Source organism: Phyllostomus hastatus, unplaced genomic scaffold, assembly GCF_019186645.2.
Source record: "Phyllostomus hastatus isolate PE091 unplaced genomic scaffold, TTU_PhHast_1.1 phas_contig_86, whole genome shotgun sequence".
Classification (NCBI taxonomy): Eukaryota; Metazoa; Chordata; class Mammalia; order Chiroptera; family Phyllostomidae; genus Phyllostomus; species Phyllostomus hastatus.
Window position 1 is genome coordinate 42,916,645 of NW_025333977.1, and position 20,100 is coordinate 42,936,744.

At 35.4% G+C, this 20,100-nt stretch overlaps 1 protein-coding gene and 1 long non-coding RNA gene across 3 annotated transcripts; both read right to left on the bottom strand.

Annotated features, from left to right (window-relative positions):
* Nucleotides 1–849: 849 nt before the first annotated feature.
* Nucleotides 850–1,314, bottom strand: LOC123827015 (ubiquitin-conjugating enzyme E2 L3-like). Of its 2 annotated transcripts, XM_045851252.1 has the most exons (2): nt 1,288–1,314; nt 850–1,191 (listed from the first exon to the last, which is right to left on the bottom strand). In XM_045851252.1, the coding sequence occupies exons 1-2, from the start codon at nt 1,312–1,314 to the stop codon at nt 850–852; spliced, it is 369 nt and encodes a 122-aa protein (XP_045707208.1). The 2 variants fall into 2 exon arrangements, with proteins under 2 accessions (XP_045707208.1, XP_045707207.1); XM_045851251.1 differs by having other exon boundaries at nt 850–1,314.
* A 2,574-nt stretch (nt 1,315–3,888) lies between these two features.
* LOC123827017 lies at nt 3,889–20,100 on the bottom strand. Its single transcript, XR_006787165.1, has 3 exons — nt 19,843–20,100; nt 15,214–19,269; nt 3,889–4,021 (listed from the first exon to the last, which is right to left on the bottom strand). It is a non-coding gene; the product is annotated as an uncharacterized LOC123827017 (long non-coding RNA).

The following is a 20,100-nucleotide window of genomic DNA, read 5'->3' on the forward strand; positions in this document are numbered from 1 at the left end:
GATGACTATAGTTAACATAATTCTATATGGTTGATAGGAGTAAATCCTAAGAGCTCTCACCACAAGGGAAGAAAAGATCCTGTTTTTGCTTTTTGTTTCTTTAGTATGTATATGAGATGTTGGTTGTTAACTAAGTCAATTGTGGTCATCATTTCACAAATATGTGAGTCAAAGCAATGTGCTATAAACTTTAAACTTACACAACTTAAATTAGAAATGAAGATACTATTGCAAAACCTAAATTATGACAATTCATTTATTGAAACCACTCCAAAAGGAACCAAGACTGTGACTGTGTTATAACACATCTTAATACAGGTTTGCACCTATAAAATGGATAACAAATTGAGTGGGGAAGCAGAGAGGAAAAGGAGAAAGACAGTTATTACTTTGGAAACTTTCTGCACCTCTCTAGCTTCCAACAAGGAAAAACAAGGAAGGAAGGATAAGTGGGTGAGCATTGTAAACCAACAGCTGATAATTAAGAAGAAATTGAAAAAGAAGGAATAGGAAAGTCAGAATCGTAAAATAAATGTTTACCAAAGAACATTTGTAGATTTCAAACGAGTCTTAAAATACGTAGCTTTTTTTTTACAGTCTATTTTGGGATGAAATGCGATCTATCCTGCCAAACAGAGGGGTTTTTTTTTTATTTGTTGTTTAGAACATCTTACATTTTTAATCCTTTCTTTACAGGTTACGTACAGCAGTTTTAATTAAGAAAACTGTAGAAAGTTAGTAACTGCCACTAACGGTGGCACGTGTCAGTTTTCCCGAGTCCTGCTTTGCAGGTGTCAGTGCATTGCTGGGGTCTCAGCTCCCTCTCGCTGGAATCAATCACGGCAGATTTTAGTCCACAGGCCGCTTTTCCCCGTATTTCTTTGTAAATGCTTTAGCATTCTTACAGAATTTCTTGTGATCTTTGGAGTATTCTTCAGCTAGGTCTGCCCGGAGTGGGTGCTCGGGCTGAGGGTCGTTCACCAGTGCTATGAGGTCCTGGATCACTTGGTCGGTTTTGGTTGCTGGCTTCCAGTTTTCAGCACTAATTACTGGCAGACAGACCTGCCCTTTTTCATCGATGTTGGGGTGATAAATCTTCGTTTTAAATATGATCTTCGGCGGTTTGAATGGATACTCGGCTGGAAAGTTGATTTCAATTTTGAAGGCCCCCTTATCATATGGAGGGTTGTCAGGGACAATAAGCCCTTGCCAAGTCAATAAATTAGCATCATCAACCTGGATGTTTTGGAAGTTTTTAATCCCACTTCTGCGGATTTCTTCCAACTCCTTCATCAGCCGCCTGCTGGCCGCCATCTTGGATCTGCCCAGCTTTCGCCGAACGGAAGTTTCCACTCCCAGCGGTTTTCCGGCCGCGGCGGCGCCTCCTTTAGTTTGCGTAGTCACGTGGCTCGTTCATTGTAACAGCCCCCAGCCGCTTTAATTTCTTCCCTCGTAAAATACATTATACGTACTTTATTAAATAACTTACTAAACTATAAAATTTACAACAGAGGCTTAAAAAGGTAGAACAGAAGTTTTTAATTTGGACAAATCTCTTTTTTATGATAGAAGTTTTTGGTGTTTTATCTCAGAAATCTTTGTCTACCCCAGTTAAATGAAGATATTCTCCTAAAAGCTTTATGATGTTTTAATTTTTATGTTTAGAGCTGTAATCCATGTCAAGTTAAATATCAGTATTTTTAAAAAGTTAAGTCAATCTTGAATTTCTGGAATGAATGCAGTTGGTAATAATGTATTAATTTTATGTAATGCTGGATTTGATTTACATTAATTTGGTAAGAATGTTTGCATCTACAATAATGAGGGCTATTCATCTGGAGTTTTGTCTACTGGTCATGTCTATCTGGTTTGGGGATGTTAGGATGATGTTAGCCTTATAAAACGAGATGGAAATTTTCATTACTACTATTTTGTGAAGGAATAGGTGTAAGGTTCGTGTTGCTTTTCTTTTAATATTTGCTCGAATCTATTAGTCCAACCATGAGAGACTGTTATTTTCTTACGGGAAGATTTTTAAATAATTTCTTTTTTTAAATAGGAGATTTAGTCACATGCTTATTTTTCATTCTGTGCCAGTTTTGTTAATTTGGCTTTTCAGAAATTTCCAATCTTATCTAAATTGTCTTTTGGCAGGCAAAATATGTCCTTATTATTCTTTTAATGTATATAGTCTTCATAGAGTGAGTTCCTTTCATTGCTGTCTTTGGTAATTTTTGTCTGCCTTCATTCTTTTCTGATAAGTCTGTCAAGAGGTTTACCAATTTTATTAATCTTTTCAGAGATTTAGCTCTTTGTTCAATTGACTTTTCTCTATCATCTTTTATTTAATTTATTAATCTGTTCCTTATTTCATTCCCTCTACTTATTATTCTGGGTTTAATTTTTTTCCTTTTTAAAATATGAACTTAATAATTGATTTTTAAACATTTCTAATATTAGCATTTAAAGCTATCGATTTCCCTCTAAAAATCACTTTAACTGCACTCTATACATTTTAATGTTCTTTTCATTGTAATTCCACAATAATTTCATTTCATTCAGCTCAACATTTTTTCTAATTTAACATGCTATTTATTCATTGAACCATAGGTTATTTAGAACTGTGTTGTATAATTCTCATTTAGGTATTTATTTTCAGATAAATTTTGATATTGTTTTAAAATTTTATTTGGTTCAGAAAATACATGCTATACGACTCTGATTACATTTTTAGGACTTAATTTATGGCTTAATATATCATGTATTTTATGAATATTTGTTCACTGAAAAAGAACATGTATACTTTTTCATGTTCTTTCTATTTTAATTAAGTTAGGCAGGGTGATGTTCATGTCTTCTATAAACAGTGAGTTTTCTGTTAACTTATTTTATCAATTACTGAATTGAGTAGAAATCTTAAAATATAAATATGAATTATTTTTCTTTTGGTTCTCTTAGTTTTTGCTTCATGCCTTTTCAAGCTCTGTTGTTAGGTGTATACCTATTTAGGATTATTTTGTCCTCTTGAGAAATTGATCCTTTAATTACTGTGAGATGACATTCTTAACTTTGGTAATGTTGTCTCACCTGAAGTATATTTTGTCTAATATAAATATAGCCACTTAAGCTTTTTTTTAAATGACTAAAGACCTATCATTTCCTTAATATTTAAAGTGATTATTATGGACACCATAAAGTTCGCCCTTGCTTTTTCATCTAGTCTGAAAACCTGACTTTCAATTGGATTGTTAAAACATTTGTGTAGATCTAAATTTTCATCTTGTTTATTTTTATTCAGCCTAAAATAACTTCATCATTTCTTGTAGTACTGAACTATTACTGCTGTGTTTTCTTAGCTTTGTTTGTCTAAAAATGTCTTTATTTTGCCTTCACTTTGAAGGATATTTTAACTAGATATAGAATTTGATTACAGTTTTTTTGCTTTCAGAACTTTGAGGTTTTTCCACTGCCCTCCAGCTTATATTATTTCTAATAAAAAGTCAATATTAATTCTTATCCTATCAATAAACTGCTGCATGTAAAATGCCTTTTTTTTTTTGTCTTTGGCTCATTTAAAATTTTTCCAAAGTCTGTAAACAGTTGTTTCCCATATTATGTCCATTTTTTTAAGTTGTTTATGGTGGGATGGCTTGTTCGTCGAGTAGTTGTTACTTTATTTCTTTTTTGTCTCTTATTGGAAAATAAAATGAAAGAAAAACAATGCAAAAGAAATGGAAGCTTAGTTAAATACCTGCTACAGTCTGAGAGTTTGTGTGCCCCTAAAACTTATGTTGAAATCCTAACCCCCAAAGCTGATGGTATTAGTAAGTGGGATCTTTGGCAGGTGTTTAAGTAATGAGGGTGGAATCCTCATGAGATGGATTAATACCTTATGAAGGGGGCTCCAGCGAGCTCCCTAGTTCCTCTGCCTACAGTGCACACAAAAGTCTGTGACACCCTTGAATGGAGGCCCTCGTGCAACCGTGCCGGTGCTGTGATCTTGGATTTCCATCCTCCAGAGCTGTAAAAAAATAAATTTCTGTAGTTTATAAGCTACCAAAGTGTAGTATTTTGTTACAGCAGCTCAGATGGTCTGAGACAATACCCTTATAACCATCAACCTAGCCAAGAAATGGAAACTGGTTAGCCATCCTAGAAGCCTCTCTGTGTTTACCTATATACAGCTCTCTCCCACCCATATTCATGATCTCAACTTTTATAATACTGATTTCCTCGGATTTTTTAAATCACCTAAGACACTAGAAACCCCTAGACACTATAGCGTAGTCTTACCCATTTTTGTTAAGCTGAGTTGTCTTTTAAGCCTTTCTACATACAAGTGTTTCCTCCATTCCTTTCTTTTCTTTACTGTTTATCTGTTGAAGAACTCTTTGCATGTCTGGTTTTTCAGTGTTTGGATTTTGCTGATCCATGTACTCATGGTGTAATTCAACATGTTCTTTTTCTTTTTCTTTTTTGTCCTGCAGACTTTCTTCAGGACCCAGAAGCTTGATAAAAGTACATTTTTATCCTTTTGTTCAGATTATAATCTTTTATCTGAAGGCAGATATAATTTATTTTCACTTGATTTTGATATTAATAGACATTTGTGCTCAATGCCTACATTAATTAATTCACTGGTGTTTGCAAAATAGTGGTATCTTAATGTTATATATTAGATGGAACAAGTCTGTAAGAAGACACTCCATAATTTAATAATTACTAACTGGTATGGTGCACTTAAGAAAGATGAAATGAATGCTTCTTTGCTTGTATTTATAACACAATTATTTATGACTGTATTAGTTTCCTATGGCCTCTGTAACAAAATACCACAAACTTGGTATCTTAAAATAACATACAAAGCCTGTCCAGAAAGTATCCAGCCATTCACTATGAAAAATAGAGACATTTATTGAACAAGATACAAGAAATATTGTACATAGGGCAATGATGCCTCAGTTCCCTTCAAAGTAGACACCTTAGGACCTCACACAGTTCTCCCAACTGCAGCACAATGTTCCTTCTGCTCTGGTAGTGAACTATGCCCTGACACATTTCATGCCAAGACCCTGCATCAAAATCTCAGACACAGTAGTTTCTGGAATCCCTAGATCAGATGCTAGTTCTCACACTGTCAGTCACCAATCTTTGTTGATTACAGCCCTTACACGTTCAACACTCTCAGGTGTTCTGCTTGTTGCAGGCCTTCCAGAACATGGGTCACTTTCAACAGATTCTCAACCATCTTTGAAGTGTTTGTGCCACACTTTTACTTGTGCTGCCCTCATTGCTTTGTCCCTGAAAACCTCCTTGTATCCTCCAAATAGTTTCTGCAGAGAAACATACAAGTTTAACTCAAAATTTGATGCAGATTCGTTGCTCTACTCGCTCAGTCATTTTGAATGCAATGGCCACACAGTACACATGCTCACTCAATGGCATCTAGTGCCCCCACTGACTAGTACAGTGAGGTTGTCATTGCTCATGCATGTGCATTCCAGTCCACTGTCCTTAGCTGCCAGGTTACATTGATACCACCCAAACTATTCTCATTATATTAACAAGGGCTGGACTTTTTCTGGTAGACCTTATACATTTACTCTCTTACAGTTCTAGAGGTTCTATTTGACTAGGTTAAGAACTGGATATCTTTGGAGGCCTATCACAGTTCCCAATGAAGTTTTTTAAAATATTACTTAATATTATTATGAAATCACAAACTTTAACATACCTGAGTGGTTTCAATTCATATAATTTTTATATAATCTATGACTAGTGAAGGCCTCAATATTACTTCTGAATCTTTTTGATGTGACCTTTGTAATATTGGTTGATCCTCTGCTATATAATATTTCAAGATATTCTAGCACGTTTTGTGTTGTGGATCTGGAATCAGTCATTTCATCAAGAACTCATGACTTTCTTTACAAGAAAATGGTATGTCATCAAAATAATAGTCTACAAGCTAGGGTTACTATTTGCTACTGGTTGGTGATTTTTTTTTTCCTAGGATTTGACAAATTCAGCACTATTGGGGTTTTTCCTTAACCTTTTTTTTTTTAAATTTTACATCTGTATCTCCTTTCTTCCACACTGAGAATTCTTGTTCTCTGGGTCACACAAAATGATAGCTTTAGAATATATCATTTGCTTTATCCCATTTCAGTATCTTAACTATGTGATTCCATTTCTTCTTGAATAAAAGCATTGCTGTTAAAACATTTGATGATAAATTGTGATGCCATAATAAAATATATGCTCTTTTTCCTAGATTCCTGTTATTTTTTTTCTATAAAGTGCAGTAATTTTACTAGAATATGTTTTGGTCTTCATTGTTTGGGGTTGATATTTTCAAAGAACAGTGTGCTCTTTTAATGTATATTTTACAATAATAGTTTCAGGAAGTTTTTAATATTTGTTCTATTACAAAGATTTGTTTTTAGGACTCCATATCTGTATGTTGAATCTATTTTTTATATTATCATTATTTGTTATTTTCTCTCAAATCTTTTTTATCCCTTATTTTTTAATTCCTTTTTTAAAAATTTACTATTTCTTACAAGGCATTAGTTGTTGAATTTGGTGTGTGTGTTATGTGCTTTTTCTCCTAGTTTAGTAATTCTGAAATATGTTTTTTTAGTTATATCAGCTATTTCTGAGTTTTTCCATTCTGATTTTTGTTTCTTCATATCTTGTTTCTTTTCTTAATGTCTTTCAGCTCACTCTGAAATGGCATTTCCAATTTACATATATGCTGCTTATGTCTTTCTAGTGTGAGTTCTTTGCCTGCAGGGTTATTCTGTTTCTTATTGACATCTTTTCTTATAGTTAACTTGTGTGGTATTTGACTTCCATAGTTTTCTAGTGCTTACTTTTATGTAAATTTAATTTTTGTGACTTCTTAAAAGATTTGTTTTAGATAGCTTTTCTTCTTATAAGCTCCTTTTTTGTTGTTTTCATATATGTACTAGTAAAACTAGGATGGCTTTTTTGGTACAGTTCCTAGCTCTGTTTCCTTCTCCATTTTATCTGAACCTTCATTTCATTAACTGTGCTGTTCCTATGCTGAACAATGTTGTTTTCATCCAGAAGTTTCACTTCAGTATGAGGATTTGCACTTGATCCTACTGGGTCAGTTATGAGCATTTACGGGAACTAGCAAGATCTTTAAAACTTACCTCTAATTATTAGAATATATTAAATGTCTCATAGTTTTAGCTGCTGTTCAACAATCAAATTGCCATGATTTCCAGTGATTAACTTTTAGTTTATGTGGGTTACTTCTGTTCTCAGGTCCATCAGATGTCCCATTACTTTACTCCACTTTTTTCTGATAGATGCTGATAAGATACAGTGCTTATGACAACTGATGGCTTATCCTCACCTACTTGTATTTTGAGGTTTATAAGGTTACCCTGTTTCCCTGGTTGTTTGTAAATAGTTTGTTTTTTACTTTGCAGTCTAGTGGTAATGTCTGTTTTCATGTGAGAATTCAAAAGATCTCAAACATATGCCATCATTTCAACCACTACCTTCTCAGAATCCCATTATAATTTAAGTGATATAATTTAATGTAAAAAGTTTGTTAGATATTAAAGAACCAAAAGGTATAATAAGAACTCTTGATTATCACAGAGCTAAAGCCTGCTGGAAACAACTACATCTGGAGCTGGGAGAACAAAGAAGATATGCTGTTTGGCTGGTGGTGGTTATTCTGAGTTCAGATGAGGGGACTTATCGGGTTGGCACTAAGTGCTAAGGTAATCTGGAGTGACCACTGGTGTGTTTCCAGGAGGGGACACAGCGTGGTGTTTGAAAAACTGCAGACTAGAGGCAAGTACTGCTATCCTAAGGAAAAGTCACGTCAGACTGAGGCAGTACTGGGGTGATGCTAATAGGAACAAGCAAATGGTAAGAAAACGAATACTTTCTTTTTGCTCCATTTTGTTTTATGATTATACTTCATTGCTTCCTATTGCCAGAGATTAACAGGAAGCAAGCTGACAAATCAAAAAAGCAATTATCAGAATTCTAGTTCTAGAATCACAAAGCAAAATATAGAAAGGTAAATTTGAAACTGAGAAATAATACTTTAAAGCTGGCTTATAATTGTTATATTATCTTTATAAACTGTGTCTTTATCACTGAATAATCTTTATCTTGTTTAGTAGTTATAACCTTTTCATTCTGTCTGATATTAATTTTGCCTTTCTTCCTTTTTGAATGCAGTTGCTTATGTTTTACCATTTTAAACTTTTCTTTGCTACTTTGTTTAAATGTGTTTGTTAAAGAAATGTATTGATAAGTTTTGGTGTTTTTTAACCCAACCTGAGAATCTGTTTCATATATATTGGACAATTTAATCATTTATATGTTTTATTCCTTTCACCCTACTTTGCATTTTTAAAATATTCCCCTTATTTACCTTTAAATATTTCCCTTACTAGTTTTCCTGTTTGATTATTACTATTACTAATCTTTCCCATCTTTCCAATTACAAAATTCTATTGTACTTTTTATTCAACTGGTGATTATCATTTTCATAAACTCAATATGAAATTCCTGTGAAAGTAAGGATTATATGGAAATAAGATACTATGTTTCCCAGGAATTCTATTCCTTCACTGGATAAAGCCTTTAAAACACTTTCATTTCCCTATCCTCCTTCCCAAACTCCTGGGATTTGCTGATCTATTTTAATTGCTATTGCAGTCTGTTTTCAGGGTTCTCTAGCAGTTTCCACTTCTTGCAGGAACCGACAGTTTGTACTTACTGACACGGTTACCGGCAAGCAGTGTCTGCTGCACTGTGGATGAGACACGACAAATTCACACGGACTACCGAGTCCAGTGGAGGAAAAGGGACAGCACGGCTTTTCTCTTCAGGGGGAATCCACCTCAGAGCACCTCGGCTACTCTCTCAAGGGGAGAGCACCTGGACCCTTGCCTTGACAAGCTTTTATTGGGTTCAATTTGCACAGGAATACAGGGTGTATACGTAAAGCTCATCAATCATTGTCAGGCAGAAGTGATTAAACAATAGATAACATTCAAAGAACTCTGAGGGCTTATTCTGAGTCAGGGTCAGATAGTTAAAGGGCCATAAAACTTTGGGGAACAAACTCACTTGTGCTTGGACCCTTATCATTTAAATTGAAGGTATTAGCAAAGTAGGTTTCACAGGATTTTATGCCTTCTTTCTTAGGCCTGATCACCCTAGGGAACCTGCCCTGTCTAGCTCAGGGCTGCACCCACCTCCAGCATTGTTTCAGGCCTAAGTCATACAGGGAAAGTAAGGCAGCCAAGAGATTAGGAGACTCCTTGCAGACGGAATGGGGACTCAGGCTATGTCAAAGCCGAGGGGCGAGGGGCCATCACCCCCTTTTTCTACAGCCCCCCAAGTCCCTTCCTGAGGGCCCCTTCACAACTGTGCCTGGTTTAGGCCATCCCTCTTTTGAGGAATCTTACCCATCATTGGCTAACCAGTCATCCGCCCAGGTCCAAGCAGGGTGAGGAGAAAGAGGGCAGAGGTAGTGCCCCTACAAGGAAGATAAGCTTTGTCTCCTAAATGGCTTATAGTCCCAAGGTCCTTTACTCAGCCTTGGCCACGGGGGATTACAGCTTCTGAAACCAGGCAGGGCAGTTCCCAACAACTTACATTACATATACTCAGCCACTCTGCATCTTTGGGTTTCTCTTTAGGTAACAGATGTGTTGGAGCTCATCAGTCTTCATTTAGTTCATCTTTCCTCATCTTGATGTCTGTATTTTTGTTTGTTGTTTGGTTATAGACCTTTTCTTTACTATTTTCTCAATTGTGCTACTGAGTGTTATATTCTTTTAATCTTCATCTATTTCCAAACAACTTTCCTCAAAACTGATAATTAAATATTTTGGTTGTATTACTTATTAAATCATAGTCCTTTTCCTCAATATAAATGACACTAAATTTTCTTCTAGCTTCTAATTAGTGAAAAGTCTGTTCTGGTCTTATTCTTGTTCCTTCTGATTATTTTTTTCTCCATGGAATCTAATTACATTCTTTTTCTTTATCATTGAAACTCAGAAATTTAAGTACATTATTTCTAATATATCTACAACAAACAGTATAACTTTATTTTTTAAAAGATTTTATTTATGTATTATTTTAGAGAGGGGAAGGCGGGGAGAAAGAGAGGGAGAAAAACATCAATGTGTGGTTGCCTCTTGCATGTCCCCTACTGAGGACATAGCCTGCACCCCAGGCATGTGCCCTAGACTGGGAATTGAACCTGCAACCCTTTGGTTCACAGGCTGGCACTTAATCCACTGAGCCACACCAGGCAACCTTACAGGTAAGAAGGGGCTGGAAAGAAGTATTGGAAGTCATGAAAGGCAAGGACCTATATCCAAGATTACTCTATCCAGTAATGCTATAATTTAGAAGGGAAGGGCAGATAAAGCGCTTCCCACATAAGGTAAAGTTAAAGGAATTCATCATCACCAAGCCCTTATTATGTGAAATGTCAAAAGGACTTATCTAAGAAAAAGATGATGATTTAAAATGACAACAAACTCACATCAACAACTGAACCTAAAAACAAAAACAAATGGAGCAAACAACTAGAACAGGAACAAAAATCACAAAAATGGAGATCTTGTGGAGGGTTATTAGTGAGGAGAGGGAGGAGGGAAAATGGAGGATAGGTACAGGGAATAAGAAGCATAAATGGTAGCTACAAAATAGACAGGGAGGTTAAGAACAGTATGCAAAATGGAGAAGCCAAGGAACTTATATGTACAACCCATGGACATGAACCAAGGTACGGGAATGCTGGTGGGAAGGGGGTGCAGAGCAAAGGGAAATAAAGGTGAGAAAAAAGTGGGACAACTATAATATCTTAATCAACAAAATATATTTTAAAAAAGTAAATTTAAAAAAATTTCCAAATTTGACAGAAAGTGTAAACCTTCATAAACAAGAAACTCAATGCCTACTGATTAGAAGAAAAGCACACCAAAGCACACAATATATTCTTTTCAGCAGTGGTAAAGAACAAAATGTTAATAGAGAACTAAAGCCCATTACTTACAGAGAAAAAAAGCTATAAATAATAGCACAGTTCTTCTTGGAAACTATGCAAGGCAGAAAACAGGGAGCAAAATCGTTTTCTGAAAAAAGTCAATCTAGAATTCTGTATCTAGAGACAATATTTCAAAAATTGAGATGACAAAAAACTTTTCTAAACCCTTGAGAAATTTCATCACTAGGAAATGCCACTACAAGAAACGTTAAAGGAAAAGGTACAGAAGAAAAAATGACCCCAGATGGAAATGTGAATTTACACAAAGGACTGAACATGGGAAATGGGAAATGGATGCGTGGGTCAGCAAATTGGCAGAATTGCTTTCTCAACCCACAGCTGTACTACGTTAAAAAGATGCCAAAAAATATGAAACAGGTATCAGGGTCCTCTGATTCATGGAAGAAAGTAATCTACTTAAATTGGATACAATGTAAAATAAAAATATTTAAAAATTATATTAATAATTTACCTTGTGTCTTATGTAACATAATTTTTTCAGATCAATTGTAATTTCATATTGAGATTGGAATTTAAGGAAAAAGGAATTAAATATTTAAAGTAGATGTAGAATTATAAATTTACCTTAAAAATAGGCAGGCCTTCAGATTTTGCTAGACTTGTTGTTTTGCCTGTATCTGTCTGGTATCAGTACCAACTAGTCATCAAAGGATATCTTATTTGAACAATTGGCAGTAAATACTTTTTGAATTTCATAGTTTATCTTGGGACACGTACACACAGACATCAGCACTGCTGGTGCAGAAGCACAGGTGAGTAATACTGCTAGCATAAATTAAGTCATTATTTTCTACCCTGCCACATATGTTGAAAAGGAAAAAAAAAAGTTTAAGAATGTCCTTAAAAAAAACTCAGCCATAACGATTTATTTAATTGAGCACATGTCCTTCTAACATTTTCTGTGGTCAATGGGAAATACACACAAATTACTTCTGGATACTAAAGTACACGGGCTTCAGCAAAAGCCCATGTGTAAGCCTTTGAGTGGCAAGCTCAAATAGCTGCTTTTATTTTTAAATAGCACACCATTTTTACTTGAAACAATGACTGACAAACTATGATTATTTAGTCTGAGTACTAAAAGCATTTTTTTGTTCAATAGAAATAAAGCCTATTAATGCAAAACAAAACAAAACACAAAACAAAACAAAAACTGAACGACTTGATGCCAGTGATAAACATCAAACCATAGCTAGGGTTCGAACAAGCTCTTCTTACTCCTCAGATCTAAGTTGGTGGTAGTTGAAGTTTATACACTGGTGAATTGCAGTGGGGAAAGGGGTTCATATTTAAGAAAAAAGAATAAAAATACAAAATTATGCATGATGTGAGTATATTTTAGAATGAGAATACAACAAACTACTTGAGGACAATGTAATTTATGGTGGGGGCCTTGGGCCATGTGGTATCATGACATTTGGAGGAGCTGGAGAATAAGGTCGGTAAGGTGGAAAGAGCCATGACAGTGACTGACCCCCCAATAAAAACCAGAGACACCAAGGCTTTCTGAGCTCCCCTAGTTGACAACATATATTGTTTCTGGGAGAAGTAAGCATTGTTCATGTGACTCCACTGGTAGAAGACAACTGGAAGCTCCCTGTACTTGGACTCTCCTACACCCCACCATGTGCACCTTTTCCTGTTGCTGATTTTCATCTGTATTCTTTCACTGTACTAAACCATAAGATGAGTGTAACAGCTTTGCTGAGTTTTATTCTTCTGAACCTGAGGGTGGTCTTGGGGATTTCCCAGTCACAGCCTATCAAAGGTCCTGAAGATGTTTTCCTCTACTTCATTCTAAAAGCTTTATTATTTTACCATCCATATTTTGATTTGTAATACCTTTAGAATTGATTTTGGTGTGTGGTGTGTGAAGTACAGGTCAAGGTATACATATTTTTTCATATGATATTCACTTGACCTTGCATCAGATATTGAAAAAAAATGCATTAGTAACTGCACTCCTAATTACTTTTGTTTTAAATCTGTTGATCACCTGTGTATCTTTTGACTATTAGTTTAAGTTCTCCAGCTTTCCTGTATTTTAAAACTGATTTGATTATTTGTGACTCTTAGGTATTTGATTTTTTTTGGTATTATTTAAGTTTTTAAAAATGATGCTAGTATAATTTATATAATTTTCATGTGTAAAGAACCCAAAAGAATCTACAAACTATTAGAATAAAAACTGTAGCTTTGTTGCTGAGGTGAAGACTATATACAAAAATAACTTTATTTCTATAAACCAGCAGTAAGTAGAAAACAAAATGTGAAGAGAGGTTAAAAATGTTTTCTTAGAAAAAATATTTCTCTTTAAAATGTAACTTTTAGAAAGATCTGTGAAATTTGAAATAATTTTTAAAACTTTTTTTAGTGTTTTCCTTCAAGTTCCTTTCAATTATTTCTAGTTTTAAGAGAGAAAACAATGTAAAAATTGTAATTCATTGGTAGTCATTTTGGTAGAAACACACATTCCAAAATCAACATAGAGGATCATTTAAGGATTTTTATAGGAAAGTTTTTACTATTTACTGTTGATTATCTCTGGTATTTGAGACTTTACCACTGAAATTTCCTTTTTCTCTCTTGATATTGAAGATTACAACTGTCTTTCACTACCTATAGTTCCATATTAAGTACCAATGTCTTAAAAATTTGGCAACCAAAACCTAATCTAAAAAAAAGTTATGTATTTGGCTTCAGAGCGATAAAGGTGAAATGAGTGTCTTATCATTTATAATAAGCCCCTTTCCCCACATCTGGGTTTGTGTTAACAAGGTGACTTTTGGAAAGAATGTAAGGATGGGCTGGTTGCCAGGGGAATGAACCCTGATGAAGGGAAAGGGAGAAGAGACAGAGGTGGAGTCAATCACCAATGGACAATAATTTAATCACTTGTGCCTGTGTAATGAGGCCTCCATAAAAAGCCAAATGGATGGAGTTCAGAGGCTTCTGGGCTGGTGGAGTGTGTGTGTGTGTGGGGGGGGGGGGGTGCAGGCTCACTCAGGGAGAACAAGAAAGTTCCAAGCCCTTTTCTCATATGTCTATGCATCTCTTCTATCTGGCTGTTCCTGAGTTATATCCTTTATAATAAAACTGTAATCTAAGTGATCATTGAGTGAAACATTTCTCTGAGTTGTGTGAGTTGCTCTAGCAAAGTAATCAATAGATGATAGACACACAGATGATAACCTGGGCCTTGCCTGGCTTTTGAAGGTTAACAGTTCGGAGAGGGAGGGTGTGGGGGCGGGGGGGGGGGGGGATGTGCGCGGGACAGACTTGTAGGACTGATTCCTTAACTTGCCCAAGGAGGGAGTCATGGGAACCTGATTTGTAGTTGGTTGGCCAGAAGCATAAGTAATTAGGGCTTGTGAGTGGCATCTGAAGTAAAAATCTGTGTTGTGGGACTGAGCCCTTAACCTGTGGAATCTGCTGCTATCTTTGGTTAGTGTCAGAATTGAGTTAAATTGTAGGATACACAGCTAGTATCAGAGAACACACTTGTGGATGTGGGGAACCCTCTTCCACATATACATATAGCCCACATGTTGGAAGTGATGACCAGAATCTTTAGTTCCCCCAAATGGGAATTCTTATTTATTTACCTACAGGGTTTATAAACCCTTTTATAAGGAAAAACAAAAACAAATCAACATATCTCAGCCATATAATTTTGAACACCAAATACACATTATTGTGTGTTATCTTATAGTATATACAGGGTCCAGAACAAAGCATGCCCCTTTTTTATTACAAAATCTTTTATTACAAAATCATAAGCATGTAATTCTGTAATACAACAGTATCTCACTCAAGCACACCATGTGACATTTTAGGTGAAATGTTCAAATTAAAACTATAAATTATTGTACCCATATTATTATCCTACCAACCACATTGAAGCAAGCCTTACTTCTGCTAGACCCTGTATTTTATATATTATATACACATCTATCAACATATACCAAGTGCAAAACATAACGACCCTCCTCAGATGTGGCTAATCCTTATACTTGGCACAGCCATTAAACTGAAGACAATGGCCAATGTTTTACATACATGTGTGGTTTCCAAGAAAGGATCCTGGTAAAGATTTATTACTCAGAAATAGTCTAAGCTTTAATTACCCAGAAGGAAGCTTTTTCTCCTCAGAAAGGGGCAGCTGAAGTTCATCAAGAGACAAGCAGTATGCTATAGCCGCCATTATCCAGCAGAGGTGGCAGAAACATCATTTGCACAAAACATTAGATTTGTAGAGATAGGAGACATAGAAATGTGAGGCTTAAGAAGCAAACAGGCTGTTAAAAAAGAAAGAAACAATTATTCTAGTCCACACATACTATTCTCCTATGAGTACTATTAACACAAAGATGATGTCAGTAAACAGGAATTTCTTCCTTGTTTATGCTCCTTTAATATTTCCTTATATCTCAATATTTATCACAAACATTTACTAAAGTTGGTATGTATATATCTATCTCTGCCACTGGACTCTAAGAACCCATACCCTCAGAATCTTATATGTGGGTGGAATTGAATAAGAGGTACTATCAGTATGTATGCTGACCTATAAAATAGTTAATAATGTTAACATACACAGGTGTACATATTTTGGGTTAACTTTTCAAAAGATCTTAACTGACTGAAATGGTGTTAATTTTTTTGTCTTTGCATATATTATTTTGTCTGCTGAAACAAACTGGAAAAAAAAACAGAAGTTTTAAAAATTTACAAGAGAAAAATGGGTCTCTTTGGATTAACCTAGCCAAGGTGGAAAACTCTATGTAACACTGCATGTTAACCTGAATTAATATAAATCATGGATTATAATGTTGCGGTTGTATTTGAGTTAATTTGCATTATTCTGACCAAATCAGAAAACTATTATCCCAAGCAAAATCATGGTTTTGGTGTATATGAATTTGAGGAATCTATTTTCATATCCAGTGCAGTCAACTGTTTGATATTACATCTGTGTTTAAAAAAACAAACTTGTGTATAGAGTTATTGATTTAAAATACAATGAAATGTACTTAAAAGCCTATTAAAACACTGAACAGTTTTTAACAATAAAACCTGTCCTTCAGGTATATCCAATGTACATAAATCAGATGACTAACACTATTTAGCAGACTTACAATTAACATCGGCAAGTGTTTGAATTTTTGCCACTGGAGTTACAAGGAGAAAACTCCATCATTTTGTGGGAAAATGATTGTGTAGGTCTTTCAAACAGCTTAATTAAGCTGTGAAACACAAATGTAGAAAATGGACAGGGGGAACTAGGCACGTATCTTCTTCATGCTTTTCCTTTTGGTCTCCCCATCTCAGTAAATAGTCACTCTTCCAGTAGTTTAGGACAAAAAACCACTAGTGACAGCTGATGCTTCCCCTTCTTTCATATCTAAACTTTGACTAAACTATTATGTCTTCAGAATATACCCAGAATGCACCGTTTCTCATCAGCTTCCTAGCTATCACCTCTCACTTCTAGCTTGGATTATTATAATAACATTTAATTCTGAGTGTCATTCTTTCCATTATTAATTCATCCACCCATTCAACAACTAAGAAACAGCCACTTAAATCAGACACCAATTTACCCTTTTGGCCTTTACCTGAATATTAATATAGTACATTATTCTAGAACATAACAGCAAGTGTACTAAACATTTAATAAGAAAATTAGTAACTAGGTAAGGAATTATTTTCAAAGTTGGGATTCTAATGTTGTGCTTCTGAGCCAAATTAAACTAGAGAACTTCATGTCATTAGGAATATTCTGATAGATCGTGATCAGTAAATGACTTTTAACATATAATTCAGAAGTAATAAACACAATTAAACCACACTGCTATACTAACACTCCTTAGTCTCAATTTAAATGAACAAAATATTTTGGCCTTTATATCTGTAAAAATGAAACAGAAAAAAAAATTGATGTTGAATTCTGTCAAATTCTAGCAATACAAAATATTCATCCATGCAAACTTAAGCTAAATAATATAAAGCCCAATCTCATTAAGAAATATATTTCAATAAAATATTACTTTTTATAATTAAAAATTATATTTATATTTCAATCAGCTGAATTGACTTAACTTTTAGAATATTATCATCCCAAGATATGCACATTAAAATATACACACATTTTTTTCTTTTTTGCTGCAGTAAAGAATGATAACCATTAAGACGTTCATACCTAAAACCATACCACGTAAGAGTAGAATTCTGTAGGTCGGGGTTTTGTTGGGGGAAATCAAGAGTTAAAAACTTTAGCTTTAGTTATATAGTTAATAGGCTTGGTGATTAATGCATATAGAAAGCTGTTATTCCAGGAACTAGAATTTATGACAAGATCTATCGTGACTCCAGGAGGACCACAAGCAACCTAACCTTTCCTTTCTGCCCAAGCGCTTCAAGTGCGATCAAGATGGTATTTAAGCCAATGTACTCCAGGGAGAAAACATCCAGATTGTAAATAGATAAAAGAATCACTGGGATGCTAGGAAAATTGCTGGACTGCAACTTTTATCTGACTAACCTTTTCCCCTGAATTCCAAAACCCTTACCTACTTTTTCCTGAATTCCAAACCCCTTACCTACACTATCCTTATCCTTATATAAAGGTTGACTTTAGATTAACGTAAGACAGTTTTTTAGGGTACATAACCCAGCGTCTTCTCAGATCACCAGCCATCTGAATAGAGCAGCCATAAAAATTCAATCCTTGCCGCTACTTATTGGTTCTGGTAGCAACAGGTAGCATTTAAGTTTCTCAGTAACATACACTGTTGACATTTTGGGCTGATTAATTCTTTGTTGTTGGAAATTGCCTTGTGCAATGTAGACAGTTTCTGCAACATTCCTGGACTCTTCCCACTAGATGCCCTCAGGTCCTTGCCATGATCAAAATGTCTCCAGATATCACCAAATGTCAACCAGGAGGCAACAGACCCTAACTGAGAACCATGGCTACAGGGGATAGAATAGCAATACAATGTGAAACTTTGACTATCAAAGAGCCAGTTCATTTTTTAAAAAATAGATGTATAGTATCAAAATACTATAATATTTAATTCAGTTGCTACATTTAAAAGTGATAGATATAAAGTGGCATTTTACAATGCACTGGAAATTAAGTTATTTGCCATTATTTAAACTTATTGAGGAAGAATTTTGGATGTAAGTTTATAATCTATTAGCCAACTGCCAAAAGCATTCCATAGTTTATGGATAGGTGGGTACTGTACATTAACATGAACTTACTGATCTTTTTCCAAACCCTAATAAAGTACTTTAAAATACTATCTTTCTTGATAAGTCTAGAAAACATAACTGAAGAGAATATCCTTAGTTTTAAACAAATGTAAAATATTTAGATAAAAAGCAAATGTTTTTCAAAACTCAACTTGTATGTATACTAGTAACCTTATTTACTTCCACTATGCAAATGATGCCTATACAATTCCAAGGATTTGGGGGCCGAGAGTAGTTTAAGAACTCCAAAGACGTTTTCCATACATAGAAACAGTACCCCCTTAATCCAATCCGAGTACTAGTCACCTAATCTGTCACTACACCCCAATTATCTCAGCTTAATCAGTTTACCTGCAAAGTGCGCTAAAGGTTCAATCATTCTAACTATAAATATAGAAATGTATGTAGTGTTTTTATTGTTTTAAAGCAATTCTACATAAATCATCTCATATTAATTGCACACATCTACAGGACAGGTACAAAAGATGCTAGAGATAAGAAATTTGCAGTTCAGTAATAACTTGTCAACATTTCAGCAGCAGCCGCAGCAGCAGCACTGACATCTCTAGACCAATCACACCAAACTCGGTTCTTATGAAGTCCACATTTGAGATTCTCTTCATAACTTTACATTGTATGGAGTTTTAGGATGCTTGAAGGCAAGTTAAACCAAATTACTCCCAAAGGTGGCAGAAAGTACTTAATTGTAGCAGCAAAGTTTCTTTAGTCACTTTGTACCAGGCTTGAAGGATAATTTTTCGGATTTGTCTTATTTAATTCAGTATCATTTAAAAATCACTTCTATCCGATATATTAATTTGTCCAAAGGTTTTTTTTCAAAGTATGAATTCTTATATCAGGAAGGGCAAAACATTATCTTCAACAGTACTTTTCAAGAGGATGGCTCTTTTGCAATCAAATGGCTGCGGAGAAAAGTGAATTTAATAATGCAGTATTGATGTCTTTCATTAAGCCTCTGTAGAGTTGGTTTATACATACATGCCAATTACTAGGGTCTCCTAAAAATCACTGTTCGATCTCTGAAATTAACTCAGTTAAGACCCAGGTATTTAATAGTGTCAGGAACCAGGTATCCGTCAGACCAACAACTGCTCCTCATTTAATTGAGGGGTAAAATGACTTTAACTCTTTATATCCTAGCGCTAAAACTAAATAGCATTATAATTATGTATTCGCAGCTAGTGCTAAAAAGCCCAGGTCCTCTAAAATTTATACCAAAACAAGGCACTGTAGTTCAGCATTTCTGAGTAATTTCTGCTGTGGTTTAAGTACCTGGGCCAACTTGCCCTTAGGGAACGGCAGGCGGCCCCCATTCCCCATGGTTAACGCCACAGCTCCTCCGGGCCTACTAGTACGAAGTGGAATGCCTGCTAACCGCTCAAGGAACCCCAGGGGCGGCGCAGGGGCTGTCCCTACGGGTAGCAGGAAACGGCTTCAGCGCCAGGCTGGGAAAGCAGGCGGGGAGCAAAGCAAACCTGCCAACAACTCATCCCCGCTCCTCCGCTGCGTTTGGCAGGACTCTTGTAGACACCAGGCCACGTCGGTTCCCCGGTCATCCTAACGTCCCTTTAACACGATGTTTCGGGGACTTCGACTTTTCCGAGCATCTAAGATGCACCCAAAGACGAAGTCCCCAACCAATTCCACAACTGAAGCCTTTCACGTTTTCTCCGGAGGTCAGTCCCCCGCCTCGAGGCACGCGGACCCGGGAATGCGAGCTCACTCTAAGCACA